Raw genomic sequence first — 24,668 nt, 5'->3', positions numbered from 1 at the left:
ATTATTTTTACAAAAGGGTCATCGATGTATGATAGTGTAGGAAATTTGAATGTTATTATAATTATTATATATTACCAATTGAAACTCCACCAAAGCATCCTTTGCCACTAACTATTTTGTTGATTGTTTCCTAAGAGTTTTGACATTTTGCATGGAGTGGAAATGTCAATTGTAAGTAATATCTGTCGGTGTTTGAAGGTTTATTGGTATTGCATTTGAAGTTATTCTCTTTTCTTAAAATCTCAAAACTATGTGTTGCCACTGCTTTAAGTTGTTGCATATGCGTGATATTTTTCAATTTTTTTCATCTCATTATGTGAAAATGTTGAAAATTTAAGCCTTATGTACACATAAACGAGTAGATTTGTGTAGCTCTTTATGCATTTCTATGAGTGATCGAGAACTAAGATTTTGTTACAAACTTCAAAGTTTCAATGGTATCAATAGTGTGCTCTTTTGGATTACACCAACATGTGGATCGCATACTATAGTTGCTATGTTGATTCAATTCTCTATACACTTTGATTGTCATGAAAAGCTGATGTTATGATGTTTCTTGGACGGGGTTGAAATATTGTATTTATAGATGCCACGTCAAAGAAGGCATTGGACAGTATCTACGTTTAGCTGGATGCTTCATCATCCACCATTTCTTATCTATGGTAGGATCTAAGTATATCCTTTGAAAATTTTCCAGCTTGGTGTTCAAACTAACAATTTTCTCATTTAGATCCACATGGTTGGAGAGGCCCACTTAGTACGCATGATGTTGTAAACATTATTGAAAGCTTTGAAGTTGTTAGGTAAAGAACACCAATGAAGCACAATGCTTTTTTAAATAGTTTTTGGTTATTGAACTTATTGTAATTAACCAATTGGCTTGCAGGAATCATTATTATCGTGATAACATTTTAATGGAAGTGCATGAGTTTTTCGGAGGACTCCAAGGGTACTTTCATATCAGTGTGGCTTTGAATCGTAATGCAGGTTCAACTTGCATAAGGGTTCGCGAGCTCGGAGATCGCTTGCCAGTCAATGTAGAATACTCTTATAGGGATAGATATGAGAATTGGAGGATTGTATTATACACCCTGTGTGAGGGGCATCGTCATTTTGGTAGGAGCGTTCATTGTGTGGGTCCATGGGTTCTACGAGTACCAAATGCAACATCCCGAAGACTGTCGTTTTGAAGTTGCAGCTATTTTGTTAGTTAAGATTTAGTGGCTTGCAAAAAAGTTTCTTTAGAGACGAATATTAGGGCTTACAAAGACTACTTATAGTAATGGAAGTGGATTGTTGTTTTTCTTTTAGTTTCCCTTTTCCCGTCTCTCTCTCTCTCTCTCTCTCTCTCTAAAGTTAAAAAAAAGGGAAAATTACCAAAATACCCCTCAAATTTCAAAAATTCCCAAAATACCCTTGTATCTATTTTGGTTGGATTGTTCTAGATTTTTTAATCTTTATTTCTTTTTTATAATTGAGATCCGTTTTTGCATGCTTAACATGTAATTTCCCACAAATTACCTCGCAAAAAAAGGCAATTATGTCTAAAGATAATGAAGCAATTCATCTCCAGAGCCTACATAATCGACTCAGGTTCTGGATTTAGCATCTTATATTGATAAGCAATGAGTCTTTTTATGAAAAGCTACAATTTTTTTAATCTTTGGAGAAATTTAATTTCACAATCGGGGGTATTTTGGGAATTTTTGACAAAATATTGGGGGTGTTTTGGGAATTTTTGAAATTTGAGGGGTATTTTGGGAATTTCCACAAACTAGAGGGGTATTTTGGTAATTTTCCCTAAAAAAAACCATGTACTTATTCTACTGTCTCTCTCTCTCTCTCTTCATCCCCCCCAAAATCTCATGTGTAGTCTTTTAAGTTTATGTTATGTTCATTCAATTCTCTATGCACTATCTATTGTCGCACAAAGCCATTGTGATTTATGTTGATACCATAATGCATTATTGTACATAATAAAACATTTAAGTTGGTTGTCACTACCTTCATTTGGATGCATAAAAAATACCTACACATGTTATGTTATCCTTCTAAAGAAGGGGGGAGAGGGGGTTACACAAAATTGAATGATACTCCTTCTTGGCAACGCACGGGTCACACACTAATAAGCACCAATGGAAAATCGTTGGCGGGGCTAAAGTGAACAGCTGGACATGTGGGCTGCCGGATGAAGATTTTGCACACGTGGCCTTTCCTCATTTTACTTCTGCCGATCGAACGGCATGCAGCACCTTGAGTTCTGACGGGCAGTTGAAAGCCGTAGATCCCATGAGAGGGTCGTCACTGCGTGCATGCAGTCTTTCGCTGCATTTCGCCGCTAATCAAATGCAGGGAAGAGGGGAGTGCATGCGCGGAATCTGTGTGTGTATTGTCGGCGCTTGCTGAAGTACTGAAGAGGCCAAGCGTCCATCGCCCTGTGCTTTGTCCATTGAGCTCTTTTGCCCTTTTGGCGAGCGAGAGCCCTTTTTGAGCGCGTGGCCAACAGTGAGGACCATGTCGAAAGGATCTGACGTTACGCCCACCGAGAGAGAGAGAGAGAGAGAGAGAGAGAGAGAGAGAGAGAGAGAATCAAAGTCTCACGTTTAGACGTAGATGGAGACGGCCAGTAAGCTATATAGCGAAATCAAGAATCGGTAAAGCTGCAGTGAGATATAGATAGAGAACGCAGAGAGAGAGAGAGAGAGAGAGAGAGAGAGAGAGAGAGAGAGAACTTTATCATCTCGGAATCTCTTGAATCAGCTGGTTTAAAGCCATTCCCCTCTTCTGCGTTGAAAAGTGAAAATGTTATTGTTTGCAGAGAATTACCAGAGGCACAAACATGCAGAAGCCATTGATGTAGCTTGTCACTGGTGAGCAGAATTGCATGCATGAGATATCAATAATGGCGTCACTGATTTCACTTGGATAGGATCGCAATTTGGGTACGGCATTGTGAACACAAGCACTTAACTCAGTTAATTCGCTTGCCTTGCCTAACAGAGCTTTGTAAGGAATGATTTTAGAAGCTCAGACAGCAGACGTTTGTGTCAAGAGATTCAAAAGATGTGTTCTTTTACTTCTTGCCGTTCATCGCAGAACGCCTCAGAAATGTGGAGTTGGCATCACTGTCAATAATTGGTCCTCTACAAAACTGCCAAGCCTCTGCATGGGTATATGCCGTTCAATGGGCCTCGAGATGGTTCCATTGCTTGAAAATATATGACCTGCATCAGAGAACTCAAGTGAGGAGGAGGCAAAGTGACATGCCTATTGGTTGCTAGATCATGAAGAGTCTAAAGTGGAGAACAGTTGAATGCTTATTCCTTAATCTGGTTGTTGCGTCAATATACTTTGGGACTGGGCATGTGTCTGCTATGCTCTTAATATCAAAATCTTTGTCGTCTCCAATTTGGGCGCCATCAGGGTTTATGGTTGCTGCAGTGACAATCTTCGGCTCCAAGGTGCTGCCTGGCATATTTTCTGGCACCTTTGCCATTAATGCATGGTATTTTCGAAAGCACAGACCGACTTCCTTTTTTCCAGTTGCTGTTGGGGTTGGCTTGTTTGCACTGGTCGAGTCCACCTCTTGTGCTTGGCTGCTCAAGCATCCTGTTGGTTTCAGAAATGGCTCCTTATATTGGAAGGTAGGCAATGTACTTTTTGCACATCCATTCTGTACGTGTATATCCTTCACTGACATTTAATGTAGGTTGATTACATGAGCATGAGAGAGAGAGAGAGAGAGAGAGAGAGAGCTCTGCAGCCTGCAAATTGCTGCTGTAAAATTCTATTACTGTCGTGGATCGTTAGCGACCTTTATGGCCTAAGATTCTCCAACTCCGTTTTGCCACAGGCTTTTCCTTCCATCGCTGCTTTGCTTTAGCCTGTCCCCTTTGCACATATCTCACGCAGAGGTCCTCACATGCGCACATGCACATGTATGTGTGTGCGCACGCCACACAGCATGTGCGTACGCACACTCTCTCTCTCTCTCTCACACACACACACACACACACACACACACACACACACACACATAGAGAGAGAATTCAAACAGAGGATATTTTAGCGATACCTTGTATGTTTGGACTATGGATGTAATTTTCAGATAGGTAGCTCATTTCAGCCTTTGTCTTTAGTTTTACTTTTCTGTTTCTCTCAGAGATAGTGGTTTCCTTCTTTGTATGTAGGGTTTTGGTCTCACATTGGACTTTTAGAGACTTTAATATACTCTCTCTCTCTCTCTCTCTCTCTCTTTTGCACTCTCTCACATCCTCACACAATTTACAGATACATTTCCTCTTCTTTACTTACACCGCCAGCCTTGAATGTAGGGCTTGTTGGAAAAGAGCTGGTTAAATATCGGGCTGCTTGTGACTTGGAGAATCCATGTGTCTGACTGTGATAGTCGGATTGACAGCTCTACCTATTGCTTGCTGCCTCCCCTGACACACTTAGAAAATTTTCGGTGAACGAGTGGGACTTTGCAAGGTTCAACTGTGATCCCTTCAAACAAATTGAACTATGCACGAGGTTGAACAGGCACAACCATCCCACCATGCACATGGGTTTTGAACCCGCCCGAGCATGCATAAGATTAGTGTCGTTCTAGCATTTGTATATTTTTTAAAATTTTAATGGTGGGGGGAGGGGGTTTGCCTTTTACGGAAGTTCTGTAAAAGCTATGAATAGGCAAAAAGGACAGAAAATGCATATGTAGGGCCGTTGTGGCCATATAGCCATGAGATGCAACCTAGAATGCAACCGTTTGGTGATGACATATCTCCAACACCTCCTCTTCAATGCGACATGGGTGGTTGTACCCACTGAAATTCTGTCTATCTCTACGCTTCCGCATCGTCTACTTTGACATGGTATTAGGGTTGTACGCTTAGTGATCGTGGGAGGGTGCCGCACGTTGATAGAAGAAAGATGGGCAGTGTTTTGGAGTTTGGTGCGAGCGTTTTTCCTTTTCAGCTGCTGACAAAGCTCTCTTTACAGTGTTTATTTTTTTAACACCTGGTAACTGCTATCAGTGCAATGTTTTTTTAATAAATGCTAGTATAATTTTTTTAATAAAAAAAAACAAGCAAACAACGCTATAATAAATGCTACAGTGGAGTGTTTTGCCACCTGCCAATGATCTTTGCTCCCAAAAGCTAGTGCCAGAGTGAAGCTCCACAGGCAGAGGAACTTGCCAAGGGTGCAGCCCGCGATGGCTTCCCCGTGTTCGAACGCCAGTGACAAACTAATTGGAGACAACTATGCTCGGTGAAAATTGATCATACGTTTGTGGTGCCTATGCAAAGGCTTGTGGAACATGGTCGATGGCATGTAGACAAGACTCGCGAGGTTTGGAAATAACAGGTGGACCCGACTTCAAGATGACGAGTTTCTTCAATCATGCGTTGATTGTGATGCGAGTAATGTGAAGGCGATTTTAGCCATTGGTCAGGCACTCATGAAGGAAATCTCTTCCACGGTACAAACTTTGGAAACTGCCAGTACAATGTTTGATCGAGACTCTATGATGCGAGCGGTCACTCTTCTTGGACAATTATTTTCCATCAAGTTTGAAGTCCGGACTTCCATGTAGGCTTTTTTGATGAAGGAAAAGGTCATCTATGATCAACTCTCGTCTATGCAAAGTGCTTGACTAGTAGTTAGTTTGCTGCTTGGGTACATATGAGGAGTACGAGATGGGGCAAGGGCATTACATTTGCAAATCACAAAGGAAAAGCTAGATTTTGATAATCTCAACTCTTTTCTTATTGAGGAGGAAGCTGGTTTAGTCTCTTAAGGCAAGGTTTGAGTTTCGAGAAGTCATGAATCCACACATCCTACATCGAAAACTAAGAAGAATTCTTGGAGCTGGTGTTACAAATGTGGAAAGCTTGGTCATTTGTCTTGGGATTATAAATTTAAAAGGCAAGAGTTTGAAAAAAGGGTAAATGCAACCTTGATGAGGACAATAGTGACAAGGACTCATCACACGCTACTACCAATGTCACAAGATTGGTGACATGGCAAGGCCCCATGGGGGTTAGGGTCAGTATAACGCCCCCAAACTTATGGAAGATCAGCTGAGAGAACTCAAAACTTTAGAAGCCTATTGACGCGGATCAATGTATGGATTTTTGTGATTTACAGAAAGCCTTGTTGACATGACAATGAAAACGCGGATAGCCCTATTGACGTGGCACCTCTACATAATTTCGCGATCTCTAGAAACTGCTACTAGCGCCAGATTTTGGCCTCTTTGCTTTTATGAAAGATATCTTTTCAACTACAAGTGCTTTTCAAGGCCAAGGGCTTTTAAATATGTAATGTGGTTTTGCGGTTGCAAGACGCAGAGCAGAGCACCGAGTCTTGTATCTTGTGGAAGCAATTTAAAAGAAATACCGAAAGGGGGAGTCAGTGCCTTCTAGGAGTGGAACTCCACCACTCTCTCTCTCTCTCTTTGTTTTAAGTTGTTTTGAAGTGCTAAAAGTTTGTTCCAGTTTGTTCTTTGAGTTGGCATGTGGTGCCTTCTTGCTGTAGTGGTATCAAAGCTTCAGGCGTCTGCTTTTTTGAAAGCACACCAATCCCTTCCTACGACGGGACAAGATGGTGCTTCTTGATTCTATAGAGTATTTGTAGTTCCTTCTCAACGAGCTCCATTACATACTCTCGAGGCACCATGTGACAAGTCCGTGACATGGCACTACCAACGTATGGAGCACTGGCTGAGGGGCCTAAAACCCTAAAGTCAAAAGCTTGAACTCTGGAGCTGATTTTTGTAAATCACGCTGACCTGCTGACTACGTTGCAGGAAACGGCCTCCCCAACGCGAGGAAACGCGTTTCTACATTTCTCTTGGGGGATGGCGTTTCCAACTGCCTCGAAAGGGCATGCTTTTTTGCTCCTAAAAAAACCCAAGGTTGTGTTAGATTATTAAAAGAGAAGGTCCCTCTAAAAAAAGCCTTTTTCTTTCAGTGTGTCACCCATCTTTAAAAAACGAGCCTCTTTCTTTGGACAACACACACAGAGAGCTTCAGAACTTCACAGAATTTCTCAGCACAATCGCAAGCAAGGGAAGCTTCCATGTGCATGTGTTAATGAAAGAGAGAGACTTTACGATCGCAAGCAAATCTTGTGTTGATGCAAGTCTTATTAAAATGTTTGCTTTTAATGTAGGTGTCGATATATTTTTGAATTTCTTTGTGGGTGTACCCCCGCCGTTTCCTTGTATTGTAGAATGTCGTTTCATGTTCATATATGCAGGTTGACATTTCTAGTTTGGAAACGTTTCATGCAACACATCGCGCTGACGAGTCACTATTGTACAGATTTTCGTGTTTGGTGCCGTTGGTGATGACGTGGCATGCTGTATGGAATTTTGCAAAATGCGTCGGCTGTTTTGGACAACTTTTAGCACTAGCTTTTTGGAGCAGTTGCTTTTGAGTTTAAGTGCTTTTAGAACTTATGCTTTTGGGGCTTTGCTTTTTGGCATTCCTTGTACTCTTTATAAGTGCCCAATGGGCCACTCTTTTGAGAGCATCTGGATGTAGAGTCTTGAAGAGAGTCAGACCCTCTGGAGTTGTATCTTTGCAAGTCAATCATAAAGAAATACCGAAAGGGGTGTCGGTCTTTGGGGCTAACGCGTCTTGGCTCGGAACTCCACCGCGCCGTGTGGTCTTCTCTCTCTTCTTTTCAAGTTGTTTTGAATACTAAAAGGGTTGCCAAGTGTGTAGATTTTGTGTTTCCGTCCGATCACTCATCGAAAGTGATTAGTGGTATAAGAACTCAGCTTGCTTCCTTGCCATATGCAAATCAAAGCACAAACCTAACAACATGGACGACAAACATGAGATTCTACAGAAAACTTCTTTTCTTTTCCTTTTTCAGGAGAGAAACCGATCCTGCACGAATCTACAAATAAAAGCGATGGAGTTAGATGAAGAAGAAATGACAAGAGAAGGAGGAGGAGAAGAGAAAAGAGTTTGTTTTTGCCCTAAAAAGGTCAAAGGACATACTTTTTGATGCTTTTTTGTGTAGCAAAGACCTCTAAAAATCTCTTTAATGGTTGAGAATTTGGGTATATGATAGGAGACAAAGTTGATTCTCTTGACAAGCTCTACGCATTGACGCGAACAAACTTTGATTCCAACGACTTTGGAAAATTAGGGTTTTCAGCAAAAAATTAGGGTTTTTGCAAAAAATTTCAGTGTGAAGTTAATGTTTTTGGAAGATCTTAAATAACAGGTAATAGGCGTGAGGAAAACGCATCAGTGAAATCGAGGATGAGATGGCGAGGAACTTGCATGTGAAAGCAATCCGGAGTAACGGCGGCTCATAAATAAATCCGTCGATAACTTTTCGATGCAAGATAAGAATCATGAATTTTGTTTTGAAATTTGAATAAATCATGATGATAAATAAGGAAGGCTGAATGATGGAATGAGATTCTAATGCATCAAGATTCACATATGAATGAGATGATTGGGTCCTATGGTGAGCGCATCAAAAGTTCTGGAAGGATGAGATGGTTACACAGGGATCAAGGTGCATCAAGATTTTTGGACGGATGAGATAACTAGACTAAATGATTGAAACATAGTGTTCAGTGTGAACTAAGTGTGTGATTTGTGAACTGCATGTTTAGTGAATGTACCTTGTTGTGACTCTAGTACATGGGTACATAGAGTTAGTGTATACTGAAGAAAGTTTTTGTCCTATAGTTGTTTTGCCGATGTAATCGAGGATAGTTACTCGAGAGGGGTATGTGACAAGTCCGCAAATTGCACTGGTTGTTTTGAACAACCTTTAGTGCAAGCTTTTTGGAGCAGTTGCTTTGGAGTTTAAGTGCTTTTAGAACTTATGCTTTTGGGGTTCTGCTTTTTGGCATCCCTTGTACTCTTTATAAGTGCCCTGTCACAAGATGGGCACCATGTGCCAATAGAAAAGAACAGACTGAACAGACTTTTAGCACTTCAAGAACAACTAAACTGAAATAGAGAAACGACACGCGACACGGAGTGGTGGAATTCCACCCCAGAGAGTATTGGCCCCAAACTTTGGCGCCCCTTTCGGTATTTCTTTATATTGTATCAACACAATACAAGCCGGTACTCCAGACTCTGCACCTTCTCTAGGAAGCATGCCAAAGAACGAGCCCTAACCTCATATTTAAAGGCCCTTGGCCTGAAAAGCAGTTATAATGAAAAGCCTTCAAAATTCAAAAGCTTCTGGTCCAAGAAACAATACCAAAAGCTGCCTGCGTAATTTACGGAAATCCGTATAGCCTACCACGTCATCAGCCAGCGCGAAACGTGGAAATCCATACAGCCTGCCACGTCATCATGCCAGCGCAATTTTCGGAAATCTGCCACGTCATCAACAGCTACACAATTTTCGTGTGTGTGTGTCCTGCTTTATTTTAATTCTTTATGTCACTTGGGGCCCCATCGAACGGGGTCCCCATAAGCTGGTAGGACTTCTTCTTCTGTTACTTGTTCTTTCTAGGGTTTAGGCCTCTCGGCTAGCATCTGTAAGTTGACTCTATTCTTCAAGGCTTTGACACGTCAGCAATTTGTTACATGCCCCGTGGGCCACTCTTTTGATAGTATCTGGACGCAAAGTCTCAAAGAGAGTCTGGCCCTTAAGAGTAGTACCTTTGTAGCTCAATAATAAAGAAATACCAAAAGGGACGCAGTCTTTGGGGCCAACGCGTCTTGGCTCGAAACTCCGCCGTGCCATGTCGTTTTGTCTTCTTTTCAAGTTGTTTTGAAGTACTAAAATTGTTGCTAAGTGTGTAGATTTTGTGTTTCTGTCCGATCACTTATCGGAAGTGATTACACACCACAACTGAACCTCCGGATTTTGCAGAGCTTCCAACAGTTTCCTAACTACATGTTGCCACCTTTGTTGCCCGCTCTGAAGCAACTGACCTGTCGGGCCTCCTCAACTGACTGACCTTGGCATGCGTATGCCGAGGTCCCACTGCCTCAAAGAAAGCGCGTCACTCTGTCACCCACCTGGGTCCATTGAGATGCCTGTCGATGGAAAGAAAACTCATGGCGCCTCTCCTCTGTGCTGACGAGCTCCTGGCGAGCTTGCTGTAACTGCTCCTCCAACCAAGAACTATCTGGATGCTGCGCCTGCATCCTCTGCAAGGAAGCAATGCCCCGCTGGAGGCGCTGCTCCTCTCTCACTGCAGCTAGGCAAGCCGAAGACTCCTGAAGAAAGAGTTGACTAAGTTGAGCAAGTCCTGAGGCCACTCAACGGTCCGAACGAGAGAAGGCCAGGCTGTCAGGTGGCCTCACAAAGCTAAAATGCTGCCACACATCTGAAACCCGCAAAGTCATACATAACCTCTCCCAAGCTGCCAACTCATCTCCATGCACAGTAGTATCGCTACCTCCAACCCTGTCAGCTGGGTCCTCCAACATGTTGGAAGTCTCCCCTAATGCACCATTGCTCTGCCTGCGGCAGCGACTCCGCAATGTGAGCCCAAAACTCTGCACGTGCGCCCGCCACATTGGGCGCGTAGATGTCCAGGAAGCCCATCAGGCAACCCTGAACCTGCATAGTAATCCACTGAGCCCTGCCTGACACAATAATCCCCTTGCCCACAATGGCCTGCTGCAAAGTCCGCATTGGTCATACATATCCCACCTTGGATGCCTCTAGGTCCAAAAGCAGCTGTCCAAAAAGTCTCATAGCGACTACGCAAAGGGCTGTCCCTCTCGCACCACGGCTCGTAGCGAAAGCACTACCAAGAGAACGCCTCGCGGCAGAAGCGTGTCCAGTACCCTGCGTCTGAGGAGTAGTGGCGGAAGGGTCGGGAGACGAGGCTGTGGGCCCCATCGGGGATAGAGGAGGGGCGGGGGGAGAAGGTGGAGGTGGGGGGGGGGGGGGGGGGGGGGGGGGAGGCGGGGGAGGCAGCGGCTGAGGGAGGAGGCGGTGGTGGAGGAATAGAAGTGGACGGGGCCTCCTCAGGCAGTTCCTGCTGAAGGGGGTCAAAATGGTTCCCAGTCGGAACCCAGTGCTACTGAGCTGCAAAAGATTGGCCACCAGGAGGAGCAGTGGGTGAGCTCTCTCCTAACGGCGGTGGCCAAGCACCTGCTGCCAACCATCAACTGGCTGGTCACTGGTCTCTGTCGAAGTACCAGCCTGTGCATCCTGTGTATCCGGCTGCTTCGCATGCTTAGCCTTGGGGGGCTGCGCATGCGCTGTGGGTCGAGGTCTCCTGCGAGGATAGGCCTTTGCCATATGGCCCATCTGCCTGCATATGAAACACTGGTTCGGGAGACCCAAATACTCCACACTCTGTCTGATCCATCCCCCACTTACCCTAGGCAGCAGTACCACCTTGGGGAGGGAGTGCGTGTCACGAACGAGAACCCGCACAATAGGTAGACCTGTGGCCTTGGCCACAACTGAAGCTGCTGTGTGTGGAGACTCTAGAACTGTCCTGAACATGGAACCAATCCTGGGTAGGAGGGGATGGTACTCTTACCTTAGGCCTGGGAAATAGACCGAAATCGGTAAGTCTGCCTCCTCCTCGAGCACGTCTGTAGTAGGGTCAAAACCGTGATGCCAACGTCGGAAGTAAACTCGAGCTACCTTGATGCCGAGTGGGCTCATCGAAATCACCTTGGTCGTCATATCTGCAGACTCGAACTCGACCTGGTAGTAGCCTCTCTCGAGGATCTGGACATCGGTGATCTTGCCCGCATCGGAGAGAAGACGGGCTTGTAGTAAGTCCCGAACCTTGCCCCGACTGGGCCGAGTGCCAATGATCTTACAGATAACCGAAGTGGCTTGCAAGCGCTCCACTTCGTCCATCAAGCTTGCTTGCTCTTCTGGCGAAAGAACAAGTCGAAGGGTCGGCTCCGCGGTATCGGGCGAGGGGCTTCAGTGGAGTCCCTCTGAGGTGGAGCAGGAGCCGCCATTCTGTGTCTGCTGTGCTGAAGAAAGGACGAGGCGGACGATGTCGACGAAGAGACAGCAGCCGTAGGCCAAACCCAGCAGAGCCAAGTAGGGCCGAAGCTGCTTATCTACAAAGGCAAGGCGAAAAACAGGTAGGAGGAAAGAGAGCGAGGCTAAACCGAGGCCGGCGGGGCGTGAGTACGAAGTGCAGGGCTGAAGGGGGCGGGCTTTGGCGGTGGGCTGAGGGCTACGCATAGCAGGTGGGCAGCTCGTAGGACACGCTGGGCAGAGATGGGGGTGGGGACTAGCGGGCGGGCTGCGCACAGCTTGAGGTGGGACAGCGCGCGCAGGACAGGCAGGGGGGCAGCGGCAGCGGCAGCGGGAGGGGCTTGGGGGGGTGGGGTGGGGCAGGATTGCGAGGGCAATGGAGAGCAACAGCAACAGTGAGCGGGATCAGACGGCTCTATTGTTGCTTTTCTAGTCCATTTTTAGTTGTTGGTTTCTTTCCAATGATTTTTGTTTTATTTTTGAGACTTTCTTTTTGAAATTGCAAATGGTCAAACATTGTATGGCCAATGTGAACGGTAGTTTCACCCGCAGACGGGAAGTTGGTCGGCACTGAAATTCGTATAGTAAGAGGATGTCTAGGCTCAGTTCAAGATCATGTAGGTCCCCTCGTCGCACTTAGCAACTTGGCGGATACTAGGAAGTGAACGCAATAAAGACACAAAGCCAAGGTGGGATCACCAAAGGAAAGTATCTGACAGTTGGGCCACATTGTACTTTTGGATGCAGTCCCAATGAGGATAGATGGTTAGATGACCAGTGGGAGTCCAACGGAAGCATCCCCTAAAATTGTGCTATTTTGAGCCATGAAATTTGTTTGCGTCATTACCTCCGGAATGACAAGGGGAACATTTTAGAACTCTGCCACGAAGTCAACTGGGCAACTAGACAGGAGATTTTTAGGCGGCAACCCCGAAACGGGAAAATGCTTGTAATCGCGCCAAGTGGCACAAAATGGTGCACTTTCCTCTTGCAAAAAAATGGGCGCTGATTTTTATAGCTGAGAGGCTCATTTGCAATCTTCTGTCACACAGGTTAAGAGCTATGGAGTGCATGCTTTCCTCTCTATGTACAGTGTGGTGCTAGGAGTGATGACCTGCACACCACACACTGCTCTCTCTCCCCCCTACGTGCAGTTATGTGATGCCCCACAAGAGGGCTCTTCATTTGATTAATGTACAGATGTGTGGTTTCATGCTTTTGTGTGGAGGCAAGAGCCTCCTTGAGCAGGAACAGGAGTAGCTAATTGCTACTCCATAGCAGGCACCGGTGAGGGCCATAACAAGACCAAACAGGCGCGTTGTCAGCGTTGTGTACGCGCTGTTTTTGGACTGTTTTGCAGCCGCAATGACGCCAGAAGCATTGGGAACCATGCCCCACTGCTAGAGGGCAGTTCCGGGACTGTTTAGGGCTGAAAATAGGGCAAAAACCAGTAAATACAGCGTGCTGGATTTACTGTTTTTGGGCATGAATTAGAGGGTTTATGCCGGTAGAAGCGAGTTCCAGCCGGGGAATTGGTTTCGGGCAAGTTTTGGGGCTGTTATGTTGCTGAAATTTTGCCAGAACAGGTGATATCCAGCGGGATACAGTTAAAGGATTCCCAAAACTCTTCTTTGTAATCTACCCTCCTAAAGAATGAACAAATACCGAAAGGGGTGCCAATTTTGGGGCCTACAGGTTGTCGGCGTACGCTCGGAGCATTCTAGCTTACGAGCCGTGTATGTGCTTAAGTGTTAATTCCCATCGCAGGTTACCTTTCTAAAGTGCTCTCTGTGTGTGTCTAAAGTAACGAATTTCGGGTGAAAGCCAAAGCCTACCGCCCTACGGGCCGATTTTATGGTTCCATTGTCGGTACATCAATCACTTTTTCCTCGAGAAGTGAGCCTCGGTTGTTTTGATAAAGACACAGAGTACAGGAACGTGGGATAACACTATGGCCGACAAAGGGAGGGGCATTATGGAAGAGGGTTCCTCTTCGAAGAACAGACAGGAAACCCCTATGGTGTTCGAGATTGGCGAGAGCTCACGGCCACGTCAGTTTGTACCTTCTGTTGATGTGAATGTCCCTCCAATAGTAAGGGCTTTATGAGACTGGGCAACTTGAGGATGATGCGTTTAGGACTCAATTAGTTGCCGTGGTGAATGTGTTTTCGCAGCTGATGCAGAACCCAAGGTTTATGGAGTTCTTGCAAGCCCCACCAGTGCCACAACAAAATAGGCAACCTACACTGCGAACAGAGCTTGTTGAGGCTCAAGCCCAAGTACTTCATGCGCCTCAGCAGGATAGGGAACACTCGCATGTTGCGGAGTCACGGGCTCCAAAACAGGTTCCTCCCGTCCTTGAACAGGTGGTTAGGACGCCTATTCCACAGACTATGCCAATTCAGATCGCCACCTTCCAGAGCCCGCATGCTGTCTTGAATGAACAGGGAACTGGTTACCAGGCAATGCACCGAGTTTTTCCAACCACCCATGGTACGCCCTGGGTATTTCGGGGGTGGATCTGTGTTCCAAAGTATAGCTGGTTATGCGCCTGGAAGTCAACCATACATGCCAGGAACAGTGTTTGGGGGTATGCAAGGCATGATGCCAAACCCCATGTATGGTAGCATCGGCATGTAGCAAGGTTTTCAGAGCAGCCAAGGCCAGTTTGGGGTGCCACAGGCTCATTTCGGCATGGCTGGTTTTTCTGGACAGCAGCGAGATATAGCACCTTGATGCAAAATGTTAATGGCCAAGACGTGCCGACGATTCCTACTACAGTGCCCATGTTGCAGACCATTCCTTATGACAATTTGGGGGCACTGGAAAAGCCGAAAGCTTATAAAGAAGGTGGTGCAGCTGTAAAGTTTAGCACTTTCAGCGGCTTCGAGGATAAGGCAAAGGCTCTCACTTTCCTCCAGCAGTTTGATACAGCTTATGCAGGAGGGAATTTTATAGAGGCCTCTAAGGTCAGGAAAGCTGCCACTTCTTAAAGAACAATGCGCTTACATGGTGGACGACATTGTTAATGCAAGGACAGGCACCCGCCACTTGGGTCTACTTCAAGCAAACGTTTGCATCTGCTTGGCTGTCAAATGAATTTGAAGCCGACGTCATGACAGATTGGCACCAGCTTACTTCGGCTACATGCAAGAGCTTGCTGGAGTACAATCGGAGGTTTTGTAAAGCGTTACTCTCAGTGACCTCCTACAGATTTGTGCCATTGATAGAGCAGATAGAGAAGTACTGTTGTGGGCTGTCTAAAGGGTTTTGGGACTACTATTCCAAGAACAGAGTAGCTACCCTCACCCAGCTCATGGAAGTTGCTAACACTGGTCTTGCCTTGTTGAAAAGAGAGGATAGTGGGTTTCCGGGCAACGAGAAAGGAGGGCAGTAGAATAAAAATTCAGCCCTTTGTGAAAACGGCTCCTGAAGTGTCACAGGGGTCAGAAAAGGCCACCAAAGATAAGGATTCAGCCGGGGCTTCTGGAGTGCAGACAAAGAAACAGAATAGGAAGCCTTTTGTGCGTAAGTCGCTCGAGGAAAAGGTCTTAATGGCTGAAAACAAATGCTTTATATGTGAGCAGCCTGGTCACTTTGCTACAAATTGTCCCCAAAGGAAAAGACCAGCTGACTCAGATGATAAAGAGGACCAGAAAGGCAAGAAGCCTAAACCCACGGTAGGTTTGGTGCCAGATATGGTGGGTGATAGGCCCAGTACAGATGCTAGTGAGTTATGCAGAGCATGGGGTAAAGTTAGAGATCATACGTCACTCATCTTCTTTGATCCAAGTGCCAAAGCAAATTTTATCTTACCAGAGTTAGCTATGAAGCTGGGTATCAGAGCTGAAGAGATGGGGTACACAGCAGAGGCAAGGTTGGCATGTCCTGGCCACTTAGAATGTGTTACTCCCATTATTGGAAAGCTGCGTTTGCATATTCAGTCATATGTAGACGCAGAAGAATTTTATATCATGCCATTGGAAGGGTGCGATACGCTACTTGGAATTCCGTGGATGTTCAGAGTACATGGCGTGCTGGATGCCTTCGGCAAGACAATCATCCTTCAGCATAGGGGCAAAACTCATGTTTTGGATGTAAAGCTCAAAGGGGAGTCTGTCCCTATTGTATCTGCTTCCGCTATCACTTCTGTAATAAAGAATTATCTTTCTGTGTACTTGAGTTTTGCACGTGATGTCTCAATTAATTGTCAGTCAAATTTATCTGTGTTAGATAAAGAAAGGTCAGCATTTTTGCAAGAGTTTAGTGACTGTTTTTCTGATTCATTACCTTCGCAATTGCCGCCAGACAGACCTGAGGATCATCGGATAGATTTGGTGCCAGGGTGTAGCCCACCAAATAGACCTCCCTACAGGGTTAATGCGGCGTAGCAGAAAGAGATTATGGGCCAAGTTGAGGAGTTATTAGAGAAGGGGCTGATTCAACCTAGTTCTTCACCTAGTGCAAAAAAAGGATGGCTCATGGCACTTGTGTATTGATTACCGTGCGTTGAACAAGAATACCATCAAGAATAGGTTTCCTATTCCTAGAATTGATGATATTCTCGATCATTTAGAGGGTGCTGCAATTTTCAGCAGGATAGACCTTAAGAGTGGGTACCATTAGATTCGAATAAGGCCAGAGAATGTGCATAAGACTGCGTTTAGAACGACATTTGGTCTTTATGAGTTTCTAGTGATGCCGTTTGGGCTAACAAATGCTCCTGCCATGTTCAACAGAATGATAGACCGGATTTTCTGCTCGCATCAATAGTTTATTGGGACGTTCTTCGATGACATGATAGTCTATTCGAAGAATGAAGAGGAGCATAGGCATCACTTGACCATTGTGTTCGAAGAGTTGCACAGTCACAGGCTACTTGTCAATCCTAAGAAAAGTCAATTCTTCCTGAAAGAGATCCACTTTCTTGGCCACATAGTCTCAAAGGATGGTGTCAGAATGGATCCCGCAAAGGTCGAAGCTATTAAGACATGGCCAGACTTGAAGACTGTGCACGATGTCAGAAGCTTCTTGGGATTGTGTTCCTACTATAGAAGGTTTATCAGCAATTTTGCAGAGATAGCATCACCTCGTCCACGCTTTGCAAAAGAAAGATGTCACTTTTAGATGGACCCAAAAAGAGATTTGAGCTTTTAGTCTCTTAAAGGAAAAGTTGACTTCGGATCTAGTAGTTGTTTTGCCAGATCTCAGGAAGTCATTTGTGGTCCAGTGTGACGTGTGTGGCAGTAGCATCGGAGCAGTGCTAATGCAAGATGGATGGGTAGTAGCTTATGAAAGCTGAATTTTGCAAGGGCCAGAGAAGACCATGCAAGTCTATGAGAAAGAGCTCTTGGCCATGATTCATGTTCTTTCTAGCTGGAAGCTTAGTTGCTGATTTTGTTGTCCAAACGGACCAAACGGATCTTGCGCTACTTCTTGACATAGTCAAAGCTATCCAAAAAGCATATGCGAACGGTAAACATTCTTTCTATGTTCCACTTCTAGATTATGCATGTGGAAGGCAAGAAGAATGTTGTGGCTGATGCGTTATCAAGGAAGCCACAAATTTCAGCTGTGTCAATTCCTTATCATCATGAGCTAGATGACATGAAGCAATAGTATGCTATTGATGAAGATTTTGCAAGGGTCTTTGAACAGTTACATGAGGGGCAACATCATGAGCATTAGCTCCTCAAAGATGATTTTATGATGATGCATGGCAAACTTTGTGTCACTAGCCCATTGCGACATAAGGTCATGGAAGAGAGTCATGTCCCACCGTATGCAGGGCATCGTGGTATTGATGCGACAGTTAAAGCGGTAGAGACATTCTTCTATTGGCCTACCTTGAGGAGAGATGTGGATGTCTCTGTGGGAGCATGCCTGATTTGCCAAAAGGTCAAGTTTGACAGGCAGAAGACACTAGGGTTGTTACAACTATTGTCGATTCCGGATAAGCCATGGGAAAGCGTTGCTATGGACTTTATCTTTGCTCTTCCAAGAAAGCCAACATGAATGGTGGTATATGGACCATAATCTGCAGGTTCAGCAAGCATGCCCATTTTATCCCTGTCAGGAAGAAGATAAAATCTGATCAAATGGCACGCTTGTTCATGTACAATGTGTTTAAGTACCATGGTATGCCACAATCGATTATCAGTGATCGTGATCCTCGCATGACAAGTTTGTTCTGGAGAGGATTGTTTGAGAACATGGGCACTTCGCTCAAGTTCTTGTCTTTGTTTCATCCACAAACTGATAAACAATCAGAAGTGGCTAATTCTACTGTCTTAGATCTGTTGAATGCTATGTGTCAGATAATAAAGGCAAGTGGGAACAGTATTTGCCTATGCCTAAGTATGCGTACAATAATATGGTGCATTCGTCGACTGGCAAAGCACCTTTTGAGATTGTTGAAGGCGGCAAAAAAGTTCCTTCCATTTTGCATACAAAGGACAAGATCTTTGAGGTAGATCGATATGTTGAGAACATGGATGAAATGTAGAAGAAAATTAAAGTTGCCTTGGAGAAGACTCAGGCAAAGCAGAAAAAGGCTGTTGATCGTCACCGTCATAAATTGCTGTTATCACCTGGTTATTAGGTTCTGTTAAGATTCGAGAAGGCAAGGTTAAAGAAGATGAAGAGCAAGGAACGGTTACTCCTAAGCTCAGCATGCGTTACTATGGGCCTTTTCAGTGGCTTACAGGCTCAAATTGCATGATGCATGGAAGATTCATAATGCGTTCCATGTGAGTCTCCTAAGACCCTTCGTGGGTGATGTGCCAGAAGATAGGCCAGATGAGAATCAGACAGAAGTTGATGAACTTGATGAGATCCTGGTACCTGAGCAAGTTTTGGCACATAAGGAGAGGAAAGTTAAAGGACAGGTTGCAAGACGCTACTTGGTGAAGTTCAAGAATTATCCACCTATGGATGCAGAGTGGATGGAAGAGCATACACTGTCAGAGTCACCAAATGTATTGCAACTTTACCTTGAATCCTTTGGTTTACAACCTACTTATGCCCCAACCCAACATGTGCAAAGGAGGGGTAATGATAGGGCTAGCACATCAAATGTACATGTGAATTCAATCTAATAGATGGAAATGACAAAAGTATGAAGGTCTCATTAAGTCATTTGTATCTACGTGTTATGACCTTTCTTGCGGATACATGCAATGATAAAAGAGTGCTGATAACAAAAGATCATCAGCGGCGTGTATTTTGGTATGCAATTGAGGACGTTTGCGATTTCAAGAGGGGGGTATGTCACGAGGACATGGCAATTGCTAACTTCAGTTGTTGGTTTCTTTCCAATGATTTTTGTTCTATTTTTGAGACCCTCTTTTTGAAGTTGCAAATGGTCGAACATCGTATGGCCAATGTGAACGGTAGTTTCACCCGTAGACAGGAAGTTGGTCGGCACTGGAATACGTATAGTAAGAGGATGTCTAGGCTTAGTTCAAGATCATGTGGGTCCCCCCGTCGCACTTAGCAAGTTGGTCGATACTAAGAAGTGAACTCAATAAAGGCACAAAGCCAGGGTGGGATCACCAAAGGAAAGTATCCGACAGTTGGGCCACATTGTACTTTTGGATGCGGTCCCAATGAGGATAGATGGTCAGATGACCAATGGGAGTCCAATGGAAGCATCCCTTAAAATTTAGGGAACTGCTATTTTGGGCCATGAAATTTGTTCGCGTCATTACCTCCGGAATGACATGGGAAACATTTTAGAACTTTGCCGCGAAGTCAACTGGGCAACCAGTCGGGAGGATTTTAGGTGGCAACCCCGAAACGGGAAAATGCTTGTAATCACGCCAAGTGGCACAAAATGGTGCACTTTCCTCTTGCAGAAAATGGGCACTGATTTTTATAGCTAAGAGGCTCATTTGCAGGTTGAGAGCTATGGAGTGCATGCTTTCCTCTCTATGTACAGTGTGGTGCTAGGAGTGATGACTTGCACACTACACACTGCTCTCTCCCCCCCCTACATGCAGTTATGTGATGCCCCACAAGAGGGCTCTTCATTTGATTGATGTACAGTTGTGTGGTTTCATGCTTTTCTGTGGAGGCAAGAGCCTCCTTGAGCAGGAACAGGAGTAGCTCCAAAGTAGGCACCGGTGAGGGTCATAACCTCACCAAACAGGTGCGTTTTCAGCACTGTGTACGCGTTGTTTTTGGAGTGTCTTGCAGCCGCAATGACGGCAGAAGCATTGGGAACCGTGCCCCACTGTTAGACTACAGTTCGGGGGCTGTTTAGGGCTGAAAACAAATGAAAAACCAGTAAATACAGCGTGCTGAATTTACTGTTTTTGGGTAGGAATCAGAGGGTTTATGCCAGTACAAGCGAGTTCCAGCGGAGGAATTGGTTTCGGGCAAGTTTTGAGGTTGTTATGCTGCCGAAATTTTGCCAGAACAGGTGGTATCTAGCGGGACACAGTTAAAGGATTCCGAGGACTTTTCTTTGTAATTTACCCTCCTAAAGAATAAAGAAATACCATAAGGGGCGCCAATTTTGGGGCCTACAGGTTGTCGGCGTATGCTCGGAGCATTCTAGCTTCGAAGCCGTGTGTGTGCTTAAGTGGTAATTCCCGTCGCAGGTTACCTTTCTAAACACGCAATGTCTAACTATCTTTTCTAATCTTTGTTTTTTAGGTCAATTTCTAAATTTAAGGATGCTACTTGTGTCAGTCAAACCTATGCGCAGGTGCTTGAGAGTGTTAAGCTTCGGCTTAGCAAGTCTCAAGAGTCCTATTCTAGGCATGCTAATAAGCATCGACAGGATGTCTCATTCAAGGAGGATGATTGGGTATTTTTAAGGATCATGCGTCTCAAGCAAGTTGCTAAGAGCTGTCCTAAACTCTCATTTCATGTGTATTGGTCCGTTTCCGATCGTCAAAAATGTAAATGATGTTTCCATGCAACTACGTTTGCCACCTTCTTGGACAATGCATAATGTTTTCCATATTTCTTGGCTTAAATTGTTTCAGGATGAATCTCCAAGGAGCATTTCAGGCAAGGAGCAACCAGAGATTATTGATGAAGCCGAAGTTATACAGACGGAAAAGATCCTTTTGCATCAATTTAAGCACGTAACAAAGAGGTAAGCAAGGCAATACTTCTTGATGTTCAAGAAGCAAGGAACACTTGAAGTTGCTTGGGTGGACGAAGAATTCTTCATGGACTATCCAAATTTGCTAGCCTCATACAAGGAGGCCATGCAGCTCGGTACCCGTACCTTACCTTAAGCAGTCGGGGATTTCACATGCACATGGCTCTGTGTGCCACGTGGACATGCTTCATCCAAATTTGTTGGATGAAGCATGTCCATGAATAGGAGAGGACTATCCAAATTTGCTAGCCTCATACAAGGAGGCCATGCAGCTCGGTATCCGTACCTCACCTTAAGCAAGAGGGGATTTCACATGCGCATGGCTCTGTGTGTCACGTGGACATGCTTCATCAACTTCTAGAGCCAGTTTTTCCCTTCTTCGTGGATAGGAGTGTCTAGAATCCTAGGAGGATTAGTACCAGCAATTTTGTGAGCCTGTTTGCAAGACCTGCATGTTCGGACGAGTCCATTAGATTAGGTTTTCCAGTTTTGAAATCCTTTTGTTTGTACACGTGTTTTGACAGATGTTATTACACTACGGTTGGCATATGGTATAACGTGCATATAGTTTTGGGTTAGAAGAATTCAACCAGCCATTCCCCGCGTCAATCAGATTCTTCGGTGGGCAGATGAGCGACAGTTACTCAGAAACTAACCCCTTGGTCAAACTTATTTACAAATCATTTTAATGATTTATTTGTAGGAATTTGACAGAGGTTTTGCCCTATCTAAGTCTAAAGAGGTTTATAACCCAAATTTCTGCCCCATAAAGGAGGCCGAGGAGCAAGCGATCTCTCTCATATTTGTCTAGCGCTAGCATGAGGCGCAGCGTCGCGTTTTAGCATCAGACGCCTCAGATCAGCTTGGCGTTTTTTATAGCAGCCAGCGAGCGTTTTGTAGATTCCAGCCCTAGCGCCATCTCCCTTGCAGATCAGCCCCTAGCAGTTTTAGTTTCAAGCCTTCCCTTGCCAGATTGGCTTGGATTTGGCCTCACTAGTTCTCTACATTGCGGTCCGGTACTTCGGCAGCCCATCAAGCCTCCCCTCGGCAATTCCCTCGCTGGCATCAAGTGCTCCATTGCTGTCCATCATCGCCGTCATCGAGATCTGCGTTTTCAGCCCTTCATTCCTCTCACATTGGGAGTGTCATTTAGTCCCAGATATGCCCCTTGGCGGCCACCAGCAATTCCACATCGAGAAGGATCCAAAGGTGTATCAAATCATCCCCGGAGGTGCCTTGTCTTTAGGAGTTACTGCGGCGACATTCACCATTCAAGTCAGTAGAGTCTGCACTTGAGGTATTGCATGCGTGTACATTCCGTTTATGCAGTTAAAAGCAAATACCACATCGGCAATGGTGTGGGGGCCCCTTGAGAGGGTTGGTTGGGACTCCATCAGGTGTCTCTCTCTCTCTCTCTCTCTCTCTACATATTTTTACTGCTCTCTCATTCCCTCTCTCCAAGGAAAGGCAAAAGGAACCATCATTCAAGCCAAAAGGAATCACCAATGCAAAGAAAGAAAGAAAAAAGAATTTGTGGAAATCTAAAACCTAGGTCTTCACCATTTTTATTCCGTTGCACCTTTTCTACATATTAGTTTCCATTACATTGTGGAACGTGTGGCGAGCTTGTTGTTGTCACGTTCTCAATGCTGCATTGTCCTCTATTGTGGACATCCTTACAGACATTAGGGTGGATATTATCCACACCCTACATAGTGCTTGCGATTCAACAACAAGTTCCTCGAGAGCAGCTGGGAGCGTAGGTTTCGTTTTCTCAGACAATGGGCTCACTCCCAGATGTTTTCAATTTTGTCAGAGGTCAAATTCAGTGGCATTACTCCTCGTGATAGAGGTTCATATTGCACTCCTCAGCCATATGCATCACGTGAGATAGGATTTTTCTAGCATCTCTAGGGTTCTTTTGTACTCAACTCTGTAGAGATGATCTTTCCACACACACACACACACACACAGAGAGAGAGAGAGAGAGAGAGAGAGAGAGAGAGAGAGAGAGAGAGAGAGAGAGAGAGAGAGAGAGAGAGAGAGAGAGAGAGAGAGAGAGAGAGAGAGAGAGAGAGATGAAATGAAATGTAATATTAACGTCTTCAAAAGGCCAAAATGACCTATGTGACCAAAAGGTTACATATGGTGAATTTAGTACCAGGTCTGGGTACAAAAAGTACAAAGAACTGAAAAGAGAATAGTGGGTAGGGGTGGGGTGAAAGCTGGTACAAAGGGGATACAATGGAGCTCTCTGACAGTAGAGGCATCATATACATATACATCAATATCCAAAAGGCTGTAGAAGTTCAATGTCCTCCAAGGTAAGCACTTTGTCAGGACGGCTCCTATGTCGCGCCAAGTATGGTATGGATCCTCTGTCACAATCTGTGTCAACTTCGAGAGGGCCCCCTCATCCGTGGGCGATGGGACCGCCCCAACTCTATCGCCCGATCAAGCAGTATGCCTCTGGTGCCTTTGGTGCTGCTATGCTGTGGGGGCTGCTCGAACTCCTCTGTCTGTGATTGAAAGAAATCTATAATCTCCCGCTGTCGCTGGATCTCTCTCATTGTGCCCCTCTTCAAGAGGTCCTCTCTGTGTCTGCGAATCTTCAGTAAGTAGAATCAGAGGCATCTCTGATCTTGGTATCTCATGACTCTAGAAAGTGGTCCAAAACCCTCTTTAATAGACAATGAAAGCGGCCTCGTGTCTCATAGTATACTGGGCAGTGACATATGTAATGTAGCTCTGTCTCGGGCTCTATTTGGCACGCTTGACAATCCTAGACTCGGCGCGTACTCCTCTAAATCTACCTTTCTCGATCTCTAGCTGATGTGAGAATGTGCGTGTCTGACCAATAGCACATCGTATCCTATGGGATAGATGTGTAACAAACTTGGACACCCAAGTGAAGATTTTACCGCGACACAACAGAGATTTACTTCAAATTATTTCACAGATCACAAGAGAGACGACACGGCCCGGCGTAGTTCCGTGCCAAGAGATATTGGCCCCAAAGACTGCCATCCCTTTCGGTATTTATTTTTATATTAATCTTTGAGCAAAGTAAAAATGAGCCCGCGGGTGCTCGCTCTCAGACTCTACGTCCAGATGCTCTGCAGAGTGAGCCCCTAGGGTCCTTATAAAGAGTTACAAAGGGTTGCTAAAAGCAGAGCCCCCAAAAGCATCTAAAATTAAAAGCAAACTGTCCCAAAAGCTGCCAAGAGCTAAATGTCACAAAGTGATGACGTGGCTACGGACCGCAAAAATCCTAATTTTTGCCAAAAACCCTAAAATTCCTGCAAACCCTAATTTCCGCCAAAAAAACCTTATTTCCGGAAATCGCGGAGGCTAGAAAAAAAAAAAAGAGCGACGCAAATCCTAGCTTTTTGCTACGCAAGGATTTTGGATGAGAGAAAGAGAGTTGAATTGCTTTATTTTAACTCTCATTGAGAGAGAGAGAGAATTTGCTTTTGCTTTCAAGCTTTTGGGGCTCTGTTTTTGGGCATCCCTTGTAACCTTTAAATTAGTGGTGAGGGCCTCACTTCTGAGAGCATCTGGACGCAGAGTCTGAGAGTGAAACCCGAGCCAC

The 24,668-nt window shown here is 45.0% G+C and overlaps 1 protein-coding gene across 1 annotated transcript in view; it reads left to right on the top strand.

Annotated features, from left to right (window-relative positions):
• The first annotated feature begins 2,367 nt into the window (after positions 1 to 2,367).
• The window catches only part of LOC147423640 (putative histidine kinase 4), a 96,658-nt gene continuing 74,357 nt past the window's right edge, over positions 2,368 to 24,668 (top strand). The window contains exon 1 of the mRNA XM_086500966.1: positions 2,368 to 3,644. Coding sequence (XP_086357092.1) covers positions 3,285 to 3,644 — 360 coding nt within the window. The 5' untranslated portion in view covers positions 2,368 to 3,284. The remainder of the gene's footprint in view (positions 3,645 to 24,668) is intronic.

This window comes from Adiantum capillus-veneris, chromosome 26, assembly GCF_014529385.1.
Source record: "Adiantum capillus-veneris isolate H3 chromosome 26, ASM1452938v2, whole genome shotgun sequence".
NCBI lineage: Eukaryota > Viridiplantae > Streptophyta > Polypodiopsida > Polypodiales > Pteridaceae > Adiantum > Adiantum capillus-veneris.
This window is presented reverse-complemented; position numbering and strand designations above follow the sequence as displayed.